Source organism: Chlorocebus sabaeus, chromosome 7 (genome assembly GCF_047675955.1).
Source record: "Chlorocebus sabaeus isolate Y175 chromosome 7, mChlSab1.0.hap1, whole genome shotgun sequence".
Classification (NCBI taxonomy): Eukaryota; Metazoa; Chordata; class Mammalia; order Primates; family Cercopithecidae; genus Chlorocebus; species Chlorocebus sabaeus.
In genome coordinates, this window is record NC_132910.1 from 127993952 (window position 1) to 128016715 (window position 22764).

General features: G+C 37.3%; 1 protein-coding gene across 3 annotated transcripts in view; it reads left to right on the forward strand.

The window, feature by feature from the left end:
- Positions 1 to 945: 945 nt before the first annotated feature.
- NEIL3 (nei like DNA glycosylase 3) overlaps positions 946 to 22764 on the forward strand; it is a 52994-nt gene continuing 31175 nt past the window's right edge. For all 3 annotated transcript variants that reach the window (XM_008000330.3, XM_008000331.3, XM_008000333.3), the window contains exons 1-2: positions 946 to 1214; positions 13838 to 13950. In XM_008000330.3, coding sequence (XP_007998521.3) covers positions 1059 to 1214; positions 13838 to 13950 — 269 coding nt within the window. In that variant the 5' untranslated portion in view covers positions 946 to 1058. The remainder of the gene's footprint in view (positions 1215 to 13837; positions 13951 to 22764) is intronic.

Consider the following 22764-nt stretch of genomic DNA (forward strand, 5'->3'; position numbering starts at 1 on the left):
TTATTGACTACTGTACTGAAAATTGAAAACAGAATGGCTGTATGAGTACTCAAAGTACAGTTTCTACTGAGTGCGTGTCACTTTTGCACCATCATACAGTCAAAACACTGTTACGCTGAGTTATCCTAAGTCAGCAACCACCTGTGTATATGCTCTCCTGGTTTAACTGCAGTGTGGTGCTATGCTTATGAAATCACTTAGAAATTGACATTCTGTTTTAATGTGTTGTATTTCAGTTTTCAAAAAAGAATACACTTTATAATTTATAAAGCAATATGGAGTCAAAAACTTCATAGATTTATATGTATGTATGCATCTTTGGTTAGGGTTGTGGGTAAATTTGAAAAGCTACGCATTACCCTCAAATTTATATGAAGCTCTATCTTTAACAAAGCAATTTCAAATAGCTTTCATCTTGGGGCGTCGCCTAACAAAATGGGTGCATGGACTTGGGTAGGGCTCACTTAACTAATAATGGAGTTTTTAAACATAGACACTAGAATATATTCTGCTGTTTGTTCCAAAAACCCTCCTCTTCGTTTCTCTCATCCCACCCACGTCCAAATATAACATACCAAAAACAAGGCCAAAAACTAGATTGTCTGTGACCTATCTGTCCTGTCCCAGACAAGTACAGATTAAGAGGACCAGATCAGAAAATGTGTGTATACTAAGTAGCTCAAAGACAAGGGCAAAACTTTAACGCACAGAAAATACATTCAGAACTTTCCAAGTCCCAATTTCCTCTGCTTTTACAGGCCAGCCTAGTTAGTTGTCCTCCACGTCCCACGCCCCACGCGCATTTGCGTTTTCTTAATAAACCCATAGCAAGACCTAGGACGGGGGTGAGCCACAGCGCATGCGCCGTAGGGAGCCACCCTAACAGCTAGGACGCTGTTCGGGCGGGGCCTAGGCCGGGCCCGGGCCTGGGCCGGGCCTGGGCGGGGCCAGCCGCGCGCGAGATTTGAATTTCCTCTGCGAGCAGTCAGTGCCCGCGCAGAGGTCGAGTTGCATAGCAGTGTTCTCACCAGGGCCTGCGAGCAGTGCCGGCTACAGAGATGGTGGAAGGACCAGGCTGTACTCTGAATGGAGAGAAGATTCGCGCGCGGGTGCTCCCGGGCCAGGCGGTGACCGGCGTGCGGGGAAGCGCTCTACGGAGCCTGCAGGGCCGCGCCTTGCCGCTCGCAGCCTCCACGACTGTGGTCTCCCCGCAGGTGAGCTACTCCTGTAACCGGCCATGCAGTCAGCATGGGGAAGTGGAATAAAGACTCCATCAGGGTTCCAAGGTTTAAAGTGTCATCTCTTTGCTCTGGCCCAGGTTTCGTTTCCCAAAGTTTTTCGTCAATTTACTGGAGGGAGAAGTCGGTCCTAGGGCGCCTGCGCAGGAGAGGAGGGCTAGCGCTCTGGGCAGAAGCTGCCTGAGCAAGATACCCTAGGGGAATCCAGTGAAGGTGTTTTATCCGAGTCACCTTACTTAACTCCTTTATGATACCCACATGGTTTCCCATGTCTACAGCTGCACTTTTTACTGTTGATATTATCAAATCTCTGCTACCTCTGATATGTTTTTTCGTCCCATTTTAAGCTTTTAGCATAAAATTCTAGTTTCTTGCTTGCCTAATATTCTGCAATTGGTAAGTATATCACAACTAGTATATAATTCTAAAACTACACGTAGAAAATGTAGCACTAACTTCTCACTCAACTTCATATTGCCATCTAATTAAGGGGCAATGAAACCCAGTTCTGGTTCCCTTAAGTGAATTTATTTCTTTTTAAAGTAAACGAGCACAGCTTCTTGCCACTCAGGCATTCATTGCAGACGATGTGGTATTCATTTGGACAGAACTTGTACTAAAAATATTTTGATTAAGGCATCATGTTTTAAAAGCCCTTTAGATGTGTGGATGATTGTATTTCATGGATACATGCAATATTGCACTGTATTTCAATTTCTTCTGCAAAGCTTCCTCATAGCCTTTGGTCCTAGAAGAAAAAGTTGCCTGCTATGAAATTAGCATATGCTTACAACTTGAAAGAAATGAGGTTCTAAGTCTAAGAAAATATATTTTCAAACTTGGGAAAAAAGAATAAATTTTACATCTCCTTCCAACTGCCCTTTTGTTTATTTTGACTTGATATGCCAGTAAGTACTCTGTATGAATTTTTTTTTTATTATTGTTATAGTGTTTCTAAAATCGTTTCAGGGTACCAAAGATAGATTTTATATGGTTTCTTAAGAATATTAATATTTATGAAAATTACTCATTCAACAAAATTTGAGTACTCAAGGCACCTGGGGAGCAAAAACAAATACTTCCTCTTTTGGAGCCTATACTCTAGTTGGGAAGATACAAAGACATTCATTAAATAATCGCCTAAAGAAATATAAATTAAGTTATGTGAAGGAGAGATACATGGTTCTTTAAGGGCTTGTAGGAGGATCAGGGAAGGCTTCCCCAGGGAAGTAGCAAAGCTGAGGTGTGGGCCGGGTGCAGTGACTCACTCCTGTAATCCCAGCACTTTGGGAGGCTGAGGTGGGCACATCACCTGAGGTTGGGAGTTCAAGACCCTCCTGACCAATGTGGAGAAACTCCGTCTCTACAAAAATAAAAAATTAGCCAGGCATGGTGATGTGTGCGTGTAATCCCAGCTACTCGGGAGGCTGAGGCAGAAGAATCGCTTGAACCCAGGAGGTGGAGGCTGCGGTGCACTGAGATCGCATTATTGCACTCCAGCCTGGGCAACAAGAGCAAAACTCTGTCTCAAAAAAAGAAAAAAAAGCTGAGGTGTGCAGGGCGAGTAGCAGCTATACAGCTTAGGGACTGGAAAAGGAAAAAGAAAAGACTGAAAGAAAGCCAGAGTAGACACTGCCCTCTCATTTCGGAGACAGCTGCAGAAATCCAGGTGACAAATTTGGGGTCAAGTGCTGGTGGTGGAGATGAAGACAAGAGAATCACTATTTTAGAAGTAAAGATGGGAGGGCTAAGCAGTGGATATGACATGAATATGCTTAGAGATATCATCATTTACATGATTCAACCACAGCGTATTTTGTGTTAGGTTTTATGCTAGCTCCTGTGGATACGAAGATGAGTAGGATATGCTTTCTACTGTGAAAATCCAACCGAATGTTTTAAATAAATATCACCTCATTGGTATTTAGGAAAAATAGCTTAAACATTTCCTTTTAAGTTTTGTTGTGATTATTTCTGATGGTAAGGCATGAGATGCTCTTATATTTCATTCAGTCATGAAAAAGGATAACCCTATGATAAAGGATTAACCTGATTCTACAGATGAGGCATATGAGTCTCCCAGTGAGTTTAAATCAGTTTGCTCAAGATCACATGGCTAGTAAGAGGCTACACCAGGGTTTGATTTTTCTTTAAAACTCCAAAGCCAGGCAGGGCGTGGTGGCTCAAGCCTGTAATCCCAGCACTTTGGGAGGCCGAGACGGGTGGATCACAAGGTCAGGAGATCGAGACCATCCTGGCTAACACGGTGAAACCCCGTCTCTACTAAAAAATACAAAGAAAAAAAAAAACTAGCCGGGCGAGGTGGCGGGCGCCTGTAGTCCCAGCTACTCGGGAGCCTGAGGCAGGAGAATGGCGTGAACCCGGGAGGCGGAGCTTGCAGCGAGCTGAGATCCGGCCACTGCACTCCAGCCTGGGCGACAGAGCGAGACTCCATCTCAAAAAACAAAACAAAACAAAACAAAACAAAACTCCAAAGCCTACCCTCTTAACCATGCCGTAGCTCCTCTCAGCCATAAAAGATTCAGTAAGATCTTTATTGCTTTTTTAGCATACAATGGTAGGAACACCATAATGCTCAGTATGTAGTAGTGGTTATTTATTAAATAGAGAAGTGCAACCTTGGATTTTTAGCTGTGTCTACTACCATTTTTAGTTTTGTTCGGTTTAGTGAAATCTCTTATGTCTATTCTGGTAATTCTCTTCTAACAGCTTCCATCACCATGTTTGGATTGCACAAAAGAGTGCAGCCTGATGATATAATACAGATGCTTCAGTACTGGTTAGGCAATTATTAACATCACTTGGCAGCAATATTCAGTAAGTTATACCCCACACATAAAAAGCCCGGCATTTAAAGGTATTATTTTTGATACCTTAATAGAAAGAGGCATTAAAAATTGGAATAGGTCTCTGATTAGGATCAGGAATCTGGTTCTATGGACACTGGATTTTAAAATCAACATGGAAGGAATACACTCTTTGAGGCTGTTGGTAAACTTCTAAATAATTTACTATGGCTTCATCTTCTGGGGCTTTGATCTAAAAAAAACATAATCATAACCTTTTGTAAACATGAAGAGTCTTTTGCATTTTAGAGGGATCCTTAGTAAATTTCATTAAAACATGGTAGGTTGTCACAAACCTCTGGCAAGATCATTAGTGTAACAGATGATCCCATGTCTCCTAGGCATTTATGCCAAAGAGTTAAAGCTATTTAAATGTTTCTGCTACTGGCTTGAAATGATTAGTTTTCACAAGGCAGCATTTAAAAATAATTTAATAACTGCATACTGCATTCTTTACAGTGCAGTAAACATGGAAAAAGTTACCAATGAGAGCTAAAGAAATATTTAATGGGCATTCAAAATAAAATATTTAAACCTCAGATAATCATACCAAAAAACAAACCAAAAAACACTACTTCAGTAGCTATTGCCGCAATGAAGTGTTACTCTGTCATATAGCATTCTTCTTTGTTCCAGTGTAAAGTTTATCGAGAACACACTTGAATGCATGTCTCCCTGTGACAACTGATCCTCATTTTGAGAAAACCTAGCCATGGAAGATCCCAGCATCTGCTAGTCATGGGTGCACTATATTATTGTTCTGAGTTATGATCCACTGTCTTGTCAGCATAAAATTGTGCAACAGTGTAAGCAAATTGCATAAAACTCTGCTGGAGATTGTGGAACCTTATGGTAAGAAACAATATTGGAATATAAATGAACATAGCTGGTTAATGAGCTTTGAAAAGTCAATCCTTTGATTTTAATTGTTGGGTGGATACAATATTTTAGTGAAATATTTAATCTGCATGTGTTTTCAATCTCACAAAACAGGATATGAAACAGTTTATTTATAAGCATTCATTTTATTTGAAACATGGTCTGGTTATTTCCATCACTCCTTAAAATTTGATACATGTATTTAATATGCCAGCTATGTGTCTTTATGTATGCTTCACAGTGTCAGGAACTGAGGAGACATTTAATAAAAGTTGAATGGATGGAGAAGAGCAAGGTTTTGAATAGTGCAAAATGATTAAAGATTTAGAAATAAATTCCATTTGGAATCTTTCATTATGAGAATGTGTATATTTTGTTGTGCATGTTATATGGAAATTCCTACTACCAGAATATAAACCATGTAGTAAATTTTCCTTCTTCAAAGTGCGGGGAAAAAATCATGGCTCATTTTATTGCCATTATTTAAAGAAATGAGCTAATCTACAGAGATTCATTTTCCAGTAAAATGAGGCTCATTTCTTTAAGCATCTGAAGGGGATACCTAAATAATTTAGAGAGCATGCATTATATACTTCCTTACCTTCTTAAATGGATACTGATAATGATTTCTCCTTAATGACTCAAGATCATCATTATCAGTATCCAGAATCCTATAGAGTTATGAAACAAGGGATAACAGAGAACAGATGACATTCTTACAAAGGAGGAAAAAGGGGAGGTGATTTTCCATGGCCCATTGTAGCTTTTTATCCAAGATGAACATATTCGGTATGCTGTAGAGACAAGAACATCTATCATCTTGATTTTGAATTCCCATTTCTTTGTTACTTCCTCGTCTGGAGATGCTTATTGTCACATCTTAGCTTATTTGGTCAGGATTAAATTAAGCAGCATATAAAATTCTTAGTGCCTAGCAAAATAAACATCCTGGGAATTGCTCCTTTTTCTTCTAGATTAGAGCTTTCTCACTAGACCCATTTATCTGAGGAACACCCTATTTTTATGAAGGGTTTGTAATCATTTGATGCCTTCAGATAAGGTACAAAGTCTTTAATCTCTCAGTAAGTGCTTGAAGGCCCTGCACTTAGAAAATTGTAGAATATGTTTTGATGACGAGGCCTGAGGACCCCTATTTTGGTGTTTAGAAATCATTTTAAAATTATGTTCCTTGATGACTTAGACTGGTATACAAGTGATCTCTGATTAAAAAGTATTGTTGTATTGGGGGGAAAAGCATGTGAGGAAAAGAGGAGAGACTATGAAAGTAAATATGGTGTTTTCTTCTCTATAGGGAAAATACTTAACTGCACTAGAGTTGAAACATTTATCTACAGAAAAGTCTTATTCTGCTCTGAAAAGTTTATCTTCCTTGTCCACCCATGGATAGGCAGGATAAATGGTAATCAGCACAATAAATCATGTGCTGTCTCTGAAAATATATGTTGTTTTGAAGATTTCATATTATTAAGCCACTTGAAAATGGGAAGGTGAACCCTTCTCAATCATACTTAAAATTGTGTCAAAGGAGATTTTCGTCTTTATTTCAGAAAAAAATAAAAAGGATGAAATGTTCAAATAATACAGTAATAGATTATACGGGTCAACATGAGACAGTCAAGTGTATATTGGGCAATTGTGTATAGTTATAGCAAAGATAACAGGCTTATGGAAATTAGTTTTTGAATTTGGGCAGCAAAAGCTTGTAGAGAGAAGGGATAACCCTAGATTCTGTGGTAGGACAAGTGAGTATCTTATAAATCTTAGGTTTATTGCAAAAGCCTTGCCCAATTTGTACACAATAGCTATTAAAACAGGTAGAACAAACCATTACCTGTATACCAGAATTTTACCTTAAGATGGAGTTTTAAAAGAACAGTGAAAGATATATGCTGGTGCTTGCAATGGGCAATCATAAGTTGAAAATTTTATTTTATCCCAAGTATATTATCCAGAGCTGATTATTTTAGAAATGATAGAGTACCAGGAATCCACTGACTTGGGTAAACCATCCGCATGATAGACAACTGAATAAAAAAATCTTTATATGACATTTCAAAACCAAAATTAAGCACAGTAGTACCACCTATCCACAGAAGGTGCATTTGAAGACACCCAGTGAATGCCAGAAACCATGGATAGTATCGAACTCTATATATGCTATCTTTTTTCCTGCACATACAACCTATGATAGTTTAATTTATAAATTAGGTACAGTAGGAGATTAATAGCAATAACTCTTAATAGAACCGTTATACTGTAATAAAAGTTAAATGAATGCGGTATCTCTCTCTGTCTTAAAATACCTTATGGTACTATATATACCGCGAGTAACTGGAACTACAGAAAGTGAAACCTTGGATAAGTGAGAACTACTGTATTGGATTAGATCTTTTTAGAGCAACAATTTAAATGCTAAGTAAACATGTCAAATAAAAACCAGGCATTCTGGGACTGGTGGCTAAACACAGAGGAACTCCTCCCTAAACCTTCCCATATGGTTCTTTTAATTTTATGGGAAATTCTGGTAAGTAGGGTATTTTACTTCCATTAAGACTTTTAGTAGTCATGAGAATTTGGTCCTCTTATGTTCTCACTCCATTACAGGTAATTAGAAAATAAGATATTGGGATGTTAATGAATTTCAAAAGGAGATTAAGTAGATGGTAGAGTAGAAGATTTTGCCAAGATATCTTGGGAAAAGTCAAGCAGGATGGGGATGGTGGGAGGGGAAGCAGTGAGTGTATACTTTGAAGTCACACTTGGTTTTCAGAGCTAAAGGAGGAGGCATCTATTTAATCCCACAAATGTTCACTGAACCCCAGGCATTGTGTAAAGCCATCGAGGATATTAGCTAAACTTGTTACTGTCCCCAGAGAGCTTATACACCGATGGGGGAGAAATGCAAGTCACAGACAATAATTCAGTATAGTAAGTACTATGACAGTGGTTTAGAAAATACTATGTGAAATTTGGCAGGTAGGAAGCCTCAAGATTATCCTGCTGTCCAGGTGGGGAAACCCTAGCCCCAGAGAGAATTACAAACCATATATGTGAGCAAGGGAGAGGTTTTACTAACATTTCATTTTAATACCCAAACACCATCAGGTATGAAAAAAGGAATTCTTAAACATATTTAAGCCAAGGTCATATAGCATCTGTAGCTAGAAGAATTTCTGCTGCACTGAAGTCATTTGATATTTTTAGGTTAATGTTTTTCTATAAGTTAATACATACCTGTGAATTCCTTCACTTGCTCTTCTGTCAACACGTATGTTACAATATTAATATTCATCAGGCAATAAACCTCTTTTTTCAACATTTATAATTTCAGAGTTTTGATTTTTTTAAAGATCGTATCGTATGTTGTTTTTAATTGCAGAGAATAGAGTAAAACACCAGTAGAACACACAAGACATGTATTACACCTTTAAGACTTTAGTTGGAGCTTCTCTCTGAGTCTCTGTCAGCTAGGACAACATATTTCAACTTCCATTGACAGCCATGTGAAAATATATAATGGTCTCATGCATTTAAGTATATTGGGGGCTTTGTATTTTTGACTCTTTTTCCTTTCACAAGAGAATTTATTTACAAGGGAACATATTACCTTTTTTCTTGTTAATAAGTGGCCCAGTAACCATAAAGTTTGAAGCACTGTCCACCAAAACTTTGTTTGCTAAATGGCCACATCATTTTCCACGGTTAGAACTTTTTTTTTTTTTAGATGGAGTCTTCGCTTTGTCACCCAGGCTGCAGTGCTGTTGAGAGATCAGCTCACTGCAGCCTCCACCTCCTGGGTTCAAGCAATTCTGCCTCAGCCTCCCAAGTAGCTGGGATTACAGGCATGCGCCACCAGACCCGGTTAATTTTTGTGCTTTTAGTAGAGTTTTCATCATGTTGGTCAGGCTGGTCTCAAACTCCTGACCTCAGGTGATCCGCCTGCCTCAGCCTCCCGAAGTGCTGGAATTACAGGTGTGAGCCACCGTGCCCGTCCACCATGGTTAGAACTTGCTAAAATCTCTGAGAGATGACAGCAGATTTGCAGATATAGATGTCTGCTCCAGGATAACCTTTGATGCCTTGAGGCGTAAATCCTGGAAATAAAAACTTTTTAAAAAAATGCCTATCCCCCAGCATTGGTTATGGGAGATGTTTCAGCTGTACTTTTCATAAACTGTACACGGAACCATATTCCCCACAGTGTAGATTCTACAGAATCTTGAGGCAGGACCTTATAGGCTCATTTATCACATAGGAATTCCCTGGGGGAAAATCTCTGGTAGAAATCAGGATGGCTGGCTTTGTGTCTCTTCCTAATAAACATTATTAGGAGTCCTAAGCATTTTAATATTGGGGTAAAAAGAAGTTGAGGTTTCCATTAAGAACCCTCATTTTTGTCAGGTTTTTCCTGTTTGTTTTTTCTTTTTTTTTTTTTTTTTAAATTTATTTATTATTATTAAACTTCAAGTTGTAGGGTACGTGTGCACAACGTGCAGGTTTGCTACATATGTATACTTGTGCCATGTTGGTGTGCTGCACCCATCAACTCGTCATTTACATCAGGTATAACTCCCAATGCAATCCCTCCCCCCTCCCCCCTCCCCATGATAGGCCCCGGTGTGTGATGTTCCCCTTCCCGAGTCCAAGTGATCTCATTGTTCAGTTCCCACCTACGAGTGAGAACATGCGGTGTTTGGTTTTCTGTTCTTGTGATAGTTTGCTAAGAATGATGGTTTCCAGCTGCATCCATGTCCCTACAAAGGACACAAACTCATCCTTTTTTATGGCTGCATAGTATTCCATGGTGTATATGTGCCACATTTTCTTAATCCAATCTGTCACTGATGGACATTTGGGTTGATTCCAAGTCTTTGCTATTGTGAATAGTGCTGCAATAAACATACGTGTGCATGTGTCCTTATAGCAGCATAATTTATAATCCTTTGGGTATATACCCAGTAATGGGATGGCTGGGTCATATGGTACATCTAGTTCTAGATCCTTGAGGAATCGCCATACTGTTTTCCATAATGGTTGAACTAGTTTGTATGTCATATGGTGGTCTGAGGTTAAATGGTTCAAAAAATTTTACACTTATTATTCCTGTAGGTATTTTCGTTTGCCAATTACAACAAAACTCAGTGGGGCAGTACTGCTGAATTAGATTTGGGTGTTCTGATAATGGGGTAGTTGTCTTCATGGAGTAGAAAACTTCCCCAGGAAATTGGCAGAGTTTTCAGAACTTATATAGTAAAATTAGAAAATCTGTCTACTACTCTTCCTCTTGCTCTCTGGGCCATGGCATAGCAGGGCCTTTGCTCTGTCATTCCTTTTGCCAGGAGCATGACTCACTTATTTAAAACTTGCTCAAATTTCAATTCCTTGATGAAGTTATGATTGCTCCTTTAAAATTGCAACCTGTTGCACCCTCCCCCAATCTTGATCTCTCCTTTACATCTCCATCTCTTTTCCAAATGTCCTAACATGCTGTGTTATTGTGTTTATTGCCTACTCTTTTTCCTTACTAGAACATAAACTCCATGAAGGCAGCTGGTTTAGTTGTTTTATTTATGGATGCATCCCGAGCCTCTAGAACAAGGCCTGAGACATAGTGGAAGGTCAGTAAACTTTTCTAAAATGAGTTTATCCAAGTAAACAGCCATTTTTAACGGGGAAGAGGATCATCTTTCCAGATGTCACATGCCACTTTTGTTGTAGACAAAGCCAAGTGAATAACATGAACTGTTATAGGTGTTGACTTTTGGTGTTTTTAACTAAATGGTGTAAGTTCTTGCCAAAGCTGTTAACCTGGTGATGTGAGCAGACTTCACATGAGACATTTGGGACTCATGTACTATCTTATTAGGTGTTGTGACAGCACTGTCTACTTCACGGTTACTTCTCTGTCTCTTTGCTAGCAGCCATTATAAAACCTGGTAAAGTCAGAACTAAGTAGTAGAAAGAAGATCCAGGCAGGGAGAAGACAAGTAGTGAGTGCAGGCCAGTCAGATGGTTTCCCATCTTGGAAGAAGGGAAGTGAGCCAGTCAGGTGCAGTGAGAAACAGTGATGTGGCAGCTGACACAGAATTTCATCATTGGCCTATCAGACATTAGATAGATGTTGAGTTTCAGCTTTAACTTTTTTAGATTTATTATTTTTATTACAGTAGGCTTCTGGGGGAACAGGTGGTGTTTCGTTACATGGATAACGTAACATGGATAGTTCTTTAGTGGTGATTTCTGAGATTTTGGTGCACCCATCACCCAGGCAATGCACACTATACACAGTGTGTAGTCTTTTATCCGTCATGCCCCTCTGTCCCTCCCCGCAAGTCTCCAAAGTCTGATGTGTAATTCTTATGTCTTTGCATCAGATTTAACCTATAAAACCTGAAGGGGTAAAGGAGGTTAAAGCACAGGAGTGGCAGTAGTAGCAAATTCTTTCCTACCCAAGAAGTGGGGAATGCTACTATATATGAGAGAGAGAGAAGGGTGTGTGTGTGTGTGTGGTGTGTGTGTGTGTGTGTGTGTAAAATGGGTTAACATTCATCACCTGACCTCTGCTGGGAGCTCTAAGAAAAACTAGAAGATTTCACAGGGTATGGCTAAAACAAGTTGCTAGTAAAGAATATTGGGAAAAGATAAGAGATTGTTGACATGGGAGTGGTGGGAAAACAAGGCTCTGATCATTGACTTATAAATGAGGGTTCCAAATGTTAATAAGAACTTAAATCTGAGATCCTGAAAATGTACAACCTAATCTATATTGAGACGAAAATCTATATCTGCTTTGTATATCATCATCTTAAAAGTGTCCTGGGTAGTTTATAAGAACTTTTTACATAGTGATTGGTTGTCATGGAAACCTACCTTAAAACCCACTATCATAATCTATACTTGGCCTGAAGTGTATTTGAGTGACTTAAAGTCCCTTGTTAGGGAGAAAAGCATCAAGATTCTTGGTGCTTCTCAATTCAGGGCTTTAAAAGATTGACTTATATAAAAACAAGGCAAATGTGTTTTTTCCTCACTGAGTACTCAAGCCTGCCTTCCCAGTGCTTGATAATTATTGATAGGTACTGGAGTTCATTCCAGAAAGGGAAACCAAAGACTGAGCTTTGAGGACATGGTGGCAAAAACCTACGTCTCCAACAGGTTCTTTTTGTGATTTGTGCAGAGCAGGAAGTGATTGCTGTCATTTTTAATTACTCCTGTACATTTATCTGACATTCTAAGCCAGTGATTGATTCTCCAGTCCTTAAACAAAGAAGGTTTTATATAAAGCTAATCGACTGAACTGTAGGCAGTTGGAAAATTCTGGCATTGACTGTAGCTATTTCAACCTTGAGTGGGTTTAGTGGAAGAATGTCTCTCATCTCCATCTTTTTTTCTTTATCTCCCTGTTATCTCTCTTTGAGCTAAATACTATGATTGTATCTTAACAAAGTCCAATTTAGTGAAATAAAGAAGAGAGTGGACACGCCATCTTAAGCATTGAGAATGACAAATGTCTATAAAACCAAAAGTTTGAGAATCACTGAGCAATATCATTTCACTTTAAACTGAGGAAAAATTGTGACTTAGTTCTATATCTAAAGCTGTTTTATAATTATATCTTGACATTTCCCCACTCCCATTGCCTACCAAGGTTTCACTCAGAATCTTCTGAGGATCCTTAGGCCCATTAGAGAAAAACAAAGAAGAAGTGAGAGGTAAATGCGGATAGTACTTTAGATTGAGTTAATACATAGATGTAATTCTGTGTGCCCTGTTTTATCTTATATGATAGTTATGCATGTCTTCAGTTTTACATTTTTTATTACATTTTGAGTTTAAGTTAAATAATGTTTGTAAAACATATCTAAATAATAAAAAATAATGACATAAGAAACACCTGTATACATAACACCCAGTTTAAGAAGAAGGGCATTACTAAAATGTAAACCAACTCCCTTTCTTTTCTTCTCCCACAGAGGAACCTATATTTTATATTTTTGTTTTCTGTTTATTCATGTTTATAATTTCCTCAAATATCTTATAGGATTCTGCATAGGTGTTGTAATTCTAACAATGTGTTGTTTGGTTTTGCAAGGCTGATGGGGGAAAGGGAATATGACGTGATTTTTTCTTTATTCTTAACATTGTGGTTGGAAGAGGACAGGTCTCAAATTAGATACCCTTACTCAGGGGGCCCAGGTTTTTATCTCTGATCTCCTGCACCCTCACAAGACATAAAGATTGAAGCTCTCATTCCTTAGTTTCAATCAATGCCCTTAGGGTACATGCTGGCTTCAGACTCTCCCTACTACCTCTCAGGGTTCTCTCCCACTTTTAGTTTTTGACCTTTTATTATCTCATACTAACTTAAAAGTTCATTGGTGTAGTTAAAAATACTTTGTTTTCATATTTTATCATCTATCATTTGTAGCTGTTTTTGTCTGACCACTCTTTGAGGGAACTTGGCTATACTTCTGGAAATGGAAGAACCTGTATTCCAATTTTTAGTTTTAAAACATTTGTGTTGTATTCCTGTGTTTTCTTTTCATATGCACAGAGCTGTATGGTCCTGGAAGAAACTTTATTTTGATTGTCTGCCAATTACTTTTTTTCACTTAATTTTTTTGGCCTCTCTCTCTCTTTAAATGACTGCATAGTAATTTGACAAAATGTATGTAAACAGCTGATTACATTACCTGACTTGTTGGAGATTATTCTTCTCATTGAAATGCAGCTGGGCATGAAGTAATATAAACACATTTAAGAATTAAATTATAATTTTGCTTAGCATTTGTGTGTGTGTGTGTTTATGTGTGTACATGTATTTTCTACTAGGCTTCTGCACTGAATAATAATGATGCCAGCAGCCTGTTTAATGGATATGTTTACAGTGGCGTGGAAACTTTGGGGAAGGAGCTCTTTATGTACTTTGGACCAAAAGCTTTCCGGTAAGATAAGCCTGTACAATACATCTTATCTCTCTAAGTTTAAAGATGCGTAGAAGGCTAGATGGAGCTTGCTGGGTGTCACATTTAATCATATAGGAAGTACTGTGTTTTTAAGAGAGTTCCAATATGAGAGGTTGCGATTCTATCATGGAAATCAATAAGCAGCCGAAGAATAAATCCTGATGTCATCATTACTTGGAAGACAGTCATTTTACAGAGCTTCCCAAGATGTAGTAGAGCAACACATCTGTTTTTTTTTTTTTTTTTTTTTGAGACGGAGTCTCGCTCTGTGGCCCAGGCTGGAGTGCAGTGGCCGGATCTCAGCTCACTGCAAGCTCCGCCTCCCGGGTTCACGCCATTCTCCTGCCTCACCCTCCTGAGTAGCTGGGACTACAGGCGCCACCACGCCTGGCTAATTTTTTGTATTTTTTAGTAGAGACAGGGTTTCACCGTGTTAGCCAGCATCGTCTCGAACTCCTGACCTCGTGATCCGCCCATCTCGGCCTCCCAAAGTGCTGGGATTACAGGCTTGAGCCACCGCGCCCGGCCTGCAACACATCTGTTTTTGCTAGTCCCCAAGCTCCCTATACAAGTCTTTCCTTGTTTTTACCAAATGTTTATTGCATTCAGTGACATTGGTTACTTTATATTTGTGACAGGCCCTAGTTTGGTTTAAAAGTATCACTTGATTTTTAAATATTTTTCTGGCTCCTTGCTTTCTCTGAAGCCTTGAATGAATTTGGAAATTTACTTAGAGAAGGTAAAAACTTTCCAGAGAGATAACAGGTTCTCTATTGTTTCACAGTTCCCATGGAAATTCATGGCTAATATACTGGCAGAGAAGGACTAGCAACCTACTTCCTTGGGTGACTTAATGGTAAAAAAGTCAAAATATATGTAATTGTGGTGCATGATGACATATTTAATTTTTGCAGGAAAATGAAAGCAGCCTTTGAGTTAATATGTCTACCCAATCTCATTCTGTCTTTTCTGAGTTTAACCTAAGCTTTTGCCAACTGTTAAAACTGGTACTGCTTCCTCAAATCGTTTTTAGTGCTGTTTAAAGATACTGACCACAGTTATCACCTTCTTAAAAGACCCATTCTTGAACCCGATGCTAACCAGAGGTGAATAGTTGTCACAAAGAGATGATACTATATGATTGTTCTTTGTTGCATCTCATCTACCACGTATTTAGAGGAATCCAGGGTTTATGTAATTGCTTTTCCTTTGAGGTGTTCTCTTTTCATTGTCAGCAGCTGCTGTCCTTGGACAACATTGTCACTTCATGGTTTTTCTTAGTCTGGAATTGATAACATCAGCATATGCCTAGTTGTTCATGCAGGAATGATATATTGCAGGTTACATTACTGCTGTAGTATATTGATGTGATTGAAAACTCGTAGCTCTGGATAGAGTAGTACACAATGGAATCTATGCACGATAGTTGAAAACATTGATATGTTATTGATTCTCTGGTGTTAGGTACAGATTTATTTCTGTAAGATGATAGGGGTTTTTATCAAGTGCTCTCCACCAGACTGATAAGGGGGAAGTCATTTCTCAGTACAGGGCTGTCAGTAAGTGTTTCATGAAGTTCTAAACAAGGACAATCACTTCTTCAAACTCATTGAACTAGTGCCATCCCTGGAGAGTACCTATGTCAGTATATGGGTGGGAAAAATGCAGTGGCTTGCTTCCTTTCAATTTCCTGCAGCCATAACAACTATTGGATCTAACAATTCAAGGTCAGTGGCAGATCTGCTGTTGGAATCTGAACCTAAAATCAGTTGCTCCGCTTTCACAATGTAACGTAAGTTCAAAAAATGTACTTCCAACTTGTGCTTCTTAGAGGAATGTGTAACTCTCTCAAAGAAATGTGATCTCTTTGTGAGGCTGCAGGTCTGTGCACCTGCAATAGAAATGTAGTCTTCATTTTTTACTTCTCCCTCCCTCCCACCCTGGCTCGTCTGCATTTGATAGAGCATATAGCAGGAAACATGTTTAAAGGTTGCTCACAGTTTTCCCTTGATACCCAACTTTTCACAAGCAAAATTGCCTGCAGAGTTTAAAGTATGTGCATCGACTCTCACAGGTCGGGCCATGAATCTCCTGGGATTCATTTGTTAATGAAAGTAGAATACAAGCATAGCCCTCTAAAAGAATCTGCCCTGTAAAAACCCACACATCAGAAAGATACATAATAGAGAGTGATTACTTCTCTCCCTACTAAGTGATATATTTAAGTGCTCCTAATAGTGTCAAGGAATACTAAAAATTATTTGCTATACATTTATTTTAGGAGCCCTGTTGTGGTATTATGTGTGATTAATACCTGTACAACTTCTGAGCACTTTCCAGTAACCCTTCAACTAAAACAACACAAACATCACTTGAAGTTTTTGCTATAAATGTAACAAGTACTCAGTAGAAAAAACTGAAAAATAATGAAAAAGTAAGTGTGAAATAATACATTCTCAATCCCACTACCAGGTATAATCTTTATTAACTTTGGATGCATATATTGCCACACTGCCAGTATAACGTGTGCAAATATTTATGTGCATGTTCACCCAGCTGCACTCACACTTAAGCTATCATTTTAATCCAAATGGACATAGCTGGGCATTTTGGACTAAAATTCAAAAAACAGATAGATAGATAAATAAATATATTTTTCCAAGACCATTTGCTGTTTCCAGTTTGTGATTTACTCCCTCTGGCTTTTGCACTTATATGTACTCAGAGACCAGAAACTATATTTGAGATATTTTGGAGGCTTTGCCGTTTTAGAAATGCCTTACACATGATTGATTTTATAATTTATTGGGGTTTAAGTGAGTATGAACCTCAAATCAGTTATGCAAGAGATAATATAATGATTCTTTTTAGTTTGCTGAAATATCTTTATTGAATCCATCATATACTACTTATAAAATAGTTTTACAGCTTCAACGTAGTTTCTGTACTGTCACAAAACATGTTAGGGGAAATGGAAGTGTACTTTTACTCTATATAATACTTTAAGATTCATTCATATTGTTTGAAGTATCAGTGGTACTTTCTTTTCCTTTACTAAGTAGTCTCCCATTATATGAATGTACCATATTTTGTTAATTCATTCATCAGATGATGGACATTTGGATTGTTTCAAGTTTTTAATATTAAAATTGCTATGAATATTCACATACATATGACATATATGTGTGGACATATATTTTCACTTGTCTTGGATAAATACATTGGATTAGAATTTCTAAGTCATGGCCGGGCGCGGTGGCTCACGCCTGTAATCCCGGCACTTTGGGAGGCCAAGATGGGCCGATCACGAGGTCAGGAGATCGAGACCATACTGGCTAACACAGTGAAACCCCATCTCTACTAAAAATACAAAAAAACATTAGCCGGGGCGCGGTGGCGGGCGCCTGTAGTCCCAGCTACACGGGAGGCTGGAGAATGGCATGAACCTGGGGGGCGGAGCTTGCAGTGAGTGGAGATCGCGCCACTGCACTCCAGCCTGGGAGACACAGCGAGACTCCGTCTCAAAAAAAAAAAAAAAGAATTTCTAAGTCATTTGGTAAGTATATGTTTGACTTGAAGAGGAATTGCCAATTTGTTCTTAAAAGTGGTGGTACCATTTTGCATTCTTACCAGCAGAGTATGAGAATTTCAGTTACTCAGCATCTTTGCCAGCACCTGGTATTGTCAGTCGTTTTAATTTTAGCTATTCTAATAGGTGTACAGTGCATCTCATTATGATTTTGATTTTCTTCTCCCTGCTAACTAATGATATCTGATGCAAAGTGTTTATCTGCTGTTTGTGTATTTTGTAGGGTGACGTGTCTATTAATTTTTTCTCTTTTTATTGGATATATTTTAGTATTACTGAGTTATAGTATTCTTTATATATTCTAGATGTAAGCCATTTATCAGATACATGTTTTTCAAGTATTTTCTCCCAATCTGGGGCTTTTCTTTTCATTTTCTTAACCATGTCTCTTGAAGATAAAAAACTTTTAAGTTTGATGAAACCTAATTTATCAAATTTTTCTTTCATGGTTCATTCATACTTTTTGTGACCAGTCTAAGAAATATTTGCCTAATGCAAATTAATCAAGATTTCCTTGTTTGTTTTCTTCTAGAAGTTTTATTGACTTAGTTCTTCTGTTTAGGATTATGATCTATTTTGAGTTCTTTTTTGTATAAGGCAGGAGTTGACTTTGTCTTTTTGCGTGTGTATTTTCCAGCACCATTGTTGAAGAGATTATCCTTTCTCCATTGCAACTTTGTTGAAAAGTAGTTGACCACATATGTGTGGGTCTATTTCTGAACTCTCCATTGAGAAGAATATCAGATAAAATGATATTCTTTTATCATTTTTTGTGTCTGTCCTTTCACCAATAATACACTGTCTTAAAGTAGCTTTAAAGTCAGTTTAAATTAAGTTGTGTCAGTCCTCTGACTTTATTTATTTATTTTTTTAAATTGTTTTTGTTATTTTAGTTATCTTTCTACATTTTAGACTTAGCTTGTTGATTTCTACAGAATTCTTTCTGGCATTTTGATTGGCCTTGTGTTGGATCTATAGATCAATTAGGTGATAATTCACATATTAACATTATTGTCTTCCACTTCATGAACACAGTATATTTTAAGAAGTATTTAGATCTTCCTTCATTTCTTTCAGTATATATTAATAAGTATTTAGATCTTCCTTCATTTCTTTATCAGTATTTCATAATTTTCAGATTCGGATGTATTTTACATTTGTAACTAAGTGAGTTTTTTTGGTGCTATTGTAGAGGGTATGTTTTTAAAGTTTGACTTTCTAATTGTTCATTCACAGAATATGGAAATACAATTTTTGTGTGTATATTGACCTTGTATCCTGCAACCTTGCTGATATGATCTGGCTCAGTGTCCTCACCCAGATTTTATCTTGAATTGTAATCCCCACGTGTTGACGTGTGGGGGGCATGTAGTCCCCATGTGTCGAGGGAAGGAGGTGATTGGATCATGGGGACAGTTTCCCCCATGCTGTTGTTGTGATAGTGAGTGCATTCTCACTAGATCCTATGGTTTTTTAAGGGGCTCTTCCCCCTTCTCTTTCTCTTCTCTCTCCTACTGGCATCTGAAGAAGGTCCTTGCTTCCCTTTTACCTTCCAGCATGATTGTAAGTTTCCTGAGGCCTCCCAAACCATGTGGAACTGCAAGTCAATTAAGCCTCTTTCCTTTATAAATTATCCAGTCTCAGGGAAGTTCCTTATAGCAGTGCAAAAAGGGACTAATACACTTGCTAAACTCATTATAGTTCTAGTAGCTTTTTCTTGTATACTTTTAGTATTTTCTATGTAGATAATCATATCATCTGTGAACTAAAGCAGTTTTATTTTTTCCTGTCTAATCTATATGCCTTTTTTAAAAAAAAAATATACTGGGCAAGTTCTAGGTACATGTGCAGAATGTGCAGGTTTGTTACATAGGTATACATGTGCCATGGTGGTTTGCTGCACCTATCAACCTGTCATCTAGGTTTTAAGCCTCGCATGTATTAGGTGTTCGTTCTAATACTCTCCCTCGCCTTGTCCCGCACACCCTATATGCCTTTTATTTCTTTTTCTTGTTTTATTGCACTTGCTAGGAACCCCAGCATGATGTTGAGTAGTAGTGGTAAGAGCAAATAAGTTTGCCTTGTTGTCTATGATATTAGCTTTATTTTCTTTTATTAAATCAAAAAATTTCCCTTTTATTTTTAATTTGTTGAATTTTTCAAGTAGTTTTTCTGCATCTATTGAGATCTTCATATTGCCTTTCTTCATATGTTTATTTGTGGAATTCTACATTGATTGATTTTTAAAGTTTGAATGAGCCTTGCATTCCTGGAATATACTCCACTTTGTCATGATACATTATCCTTTCTATATGTTTCTGGATTCGATTTGTTAATATTTTATTGAGGACTTTTGTATGTGTCTTCATGAGAGGTATTGCACTATAGTGTTATTTTTCTGTTACTGCCTTTGTCTAATTTTGGTATTAGGGTAATGATGGCCTCCAAATGAGTTTTATCTGATATTCCAGAACATTTGTGTAGATTTGTTATTGGTATAACATCAACTGGTCTAACGTATTTGGAGTTCCAGGAAGGAAAGAGAAAAAAACAAAACTGAAGACATTTTTAAAAGAAGTAATGGCCAAGAATTGTGCAGGATTAACAAAGCTATGGCACAAGATTACATAATTTAACATTCTTGTAACTGTCATCCTAGAAGAAAGAAAGAACAGAAGACATCTTTGGATTTAAATGGCCAAGAATTTTCTAAACAAACCACAGATCCAAGAAGCAAAAGAACCTCAAACCAAACCAAATGTCCCTTACACATACCTAGCCAATGTGCTAAAAACCAAAGATGAAGAGAAAATGCTGGAAGCAGAGAAACATTACATATTAATACAAAGGAATGAAGCTAATAAATACATTTACAGAAATTGTATAAGACAGAAGACAACCCAGCAATGTTTGCTGAAAGAAAAACCTCTCAACTCAGAATTCTAAATGCATCTAAAATGTCTATTAAAAATGAAGGTATAATAAAGACTCTTTCAAAAAAAATAAAGGAACTAAGAGAATGTAGTACCAGGAGACCTACAGTGCAAGAAAAGTTAAAAGTCTCTCCAGCATAAGGGTTATAATAACAGATAGAAATCTGAATCTACAGAAAGAAAAAACTGGGAATGGGAAACTTGGAAGTAATTTTAAAGATGTTTTTCTTTTATGTTCTATATCTAAAGCAAGCATAATAACAATTTATTGTGGACTTTATAACATATGTCAGAGTAAAGTGCATTGCAACAGTAGTACAAATAATGAGATAGGAAAATGAAGGTACACTACTTTAAGGTTGTTGCAATATACGTTTTGCATATCATTTGAAGTTACACTTACCACAGTGTAAGATGTGTATTATAAAACCTAGAGCAACTACTAAAAAAAAAATTCAAAAAGTGGTAAAAGTAATAAGCTGCTAAGGGAGATAAAATGTAAGTTTTAAAAATGCTCAATCCAAAAGAAGGCATTAAAAGATGAACAAAGAACAGATGGAACAAATAGAAAACAATAGTAACATAGTAGATTTAAATCAAAGCATTAAAATCACATTAAATGTAAATAATCTAACCATCCCAATTATTTGGCAGAAATTAACTGAATAAAAACACAAGACCCAACTATAACGTGCCTATAAGAAAACCACTTGAAATATAAGGATGCAGGTTGAAATAAAAGGATGGAAACAGAAATACTATGAAAACACTTACCAAAAAAAAGCTGGAGTAGCTAGAATAAAAGCAAAGTAGTTATCAGCTCAAGGAATATTACTGGGGGTAAAGAAGGACATTAAATAAAGATTAAGGGGTTAATTCATCAAGAAAATATAGTAATCCTAATAGAAATTCAAAAGACGTAAAGCAAGAACTGCTAGAATGGAAAGGGCAAAGAGAAACTAATATTGTTGAATAATTCAACACTCTCTTGTCAGTAACTGATAGAACAAGTGGGCAAAAATCATTAAGGATAAAAGACCTGAGCAACACTATCAGCCGCCTTGACCTAACTGACAAGTAGAGAACATTCCACCCAACAATACTGCTTTTCAGGTGCACATGGAACACTCAGCAAGATTGACCAGATTATGGACAACAAAATGAGTCTTAACAAATTTAAAAGTATTGACATCCTGAAAGAATCCTGACTGCAACAGAATTAAACTAGAAATTATTGAGATACCTAGAAAAATCTCTTTTTTTTTTTTTTTTTTTTTTCTTTTTCAAATGCAGTCTCACTCTGTTGCCCAAACTGGAGTACAGTGGAGCGATCTCAGCTCTCCGCAGCCTCCACCTTCTGGGTTCAAGTGATTCTCCTGCCTCAGCCTCTTGAGTAACTGGGATTACAGACGCCTGCTACCATGCCTGGCTAATTTTTATATTTTTAGTGGCGATGGGGTTTCACCATGTTGGCCTTGCTGGTCTCAAACTCCTGACCTCAGGTCATCCACCCGCCTTGGCTTCCCAAAGTGCTGGGATTACAGGCGTGAGCCACTGCACCTGGCTGAAAAATTTTAAGTATTTGGACATCATTGTGCTTCTAAACTCATGTGTCAAATAAATCACCAAGGAAGTTAGAACATATTTTGAATTGAATGAAAATGAAAACACCAGATCAAAATTTGTAGGACACAGCTAAAGCAATGCTTGAGGGAATGTTCTAGCATTAAATGTTTATTATAAATAAATAAAATTCTCCAAGATTTAAGCTTCCATATAAAAAACTAGAAGAATAAGAAGTAATTAAACCCAAAACAGACAGAAGGACAGAAATAATGAAGATAAGAACAGAAATCAATAGAATTTAAAAATGAAAGCAATAGAGAAAAAAAATCAATGAAGCAAATAATTGGTTCTTTGAAAAGCGTAATAAAAATGAATGACACCAAAAATTGGTTCTTTGAAAAGTGTATAAAAATGATAAACTTTTAGCTCAATGCAGTCCAGTGTAAACATGGGAGACATATATAATTTAAAATCTTCCAATAGCCGCATTAACTAAAACAAAAAGAAATCAATTTTAATATTGTATTTTATTAACCTATGCAAAATATTTCAACATATAAACAATATAAGCAATTATTGATAAGCTATGTAACATTCTTTTTTTATACTAAGTCTTCAAAATCTGTTGTGTATTTTATAATTAGAGTACACATTAATTTGAACTAATCACATTTCCAGTGCTCATTTGCCACATGTGGGTAGTGG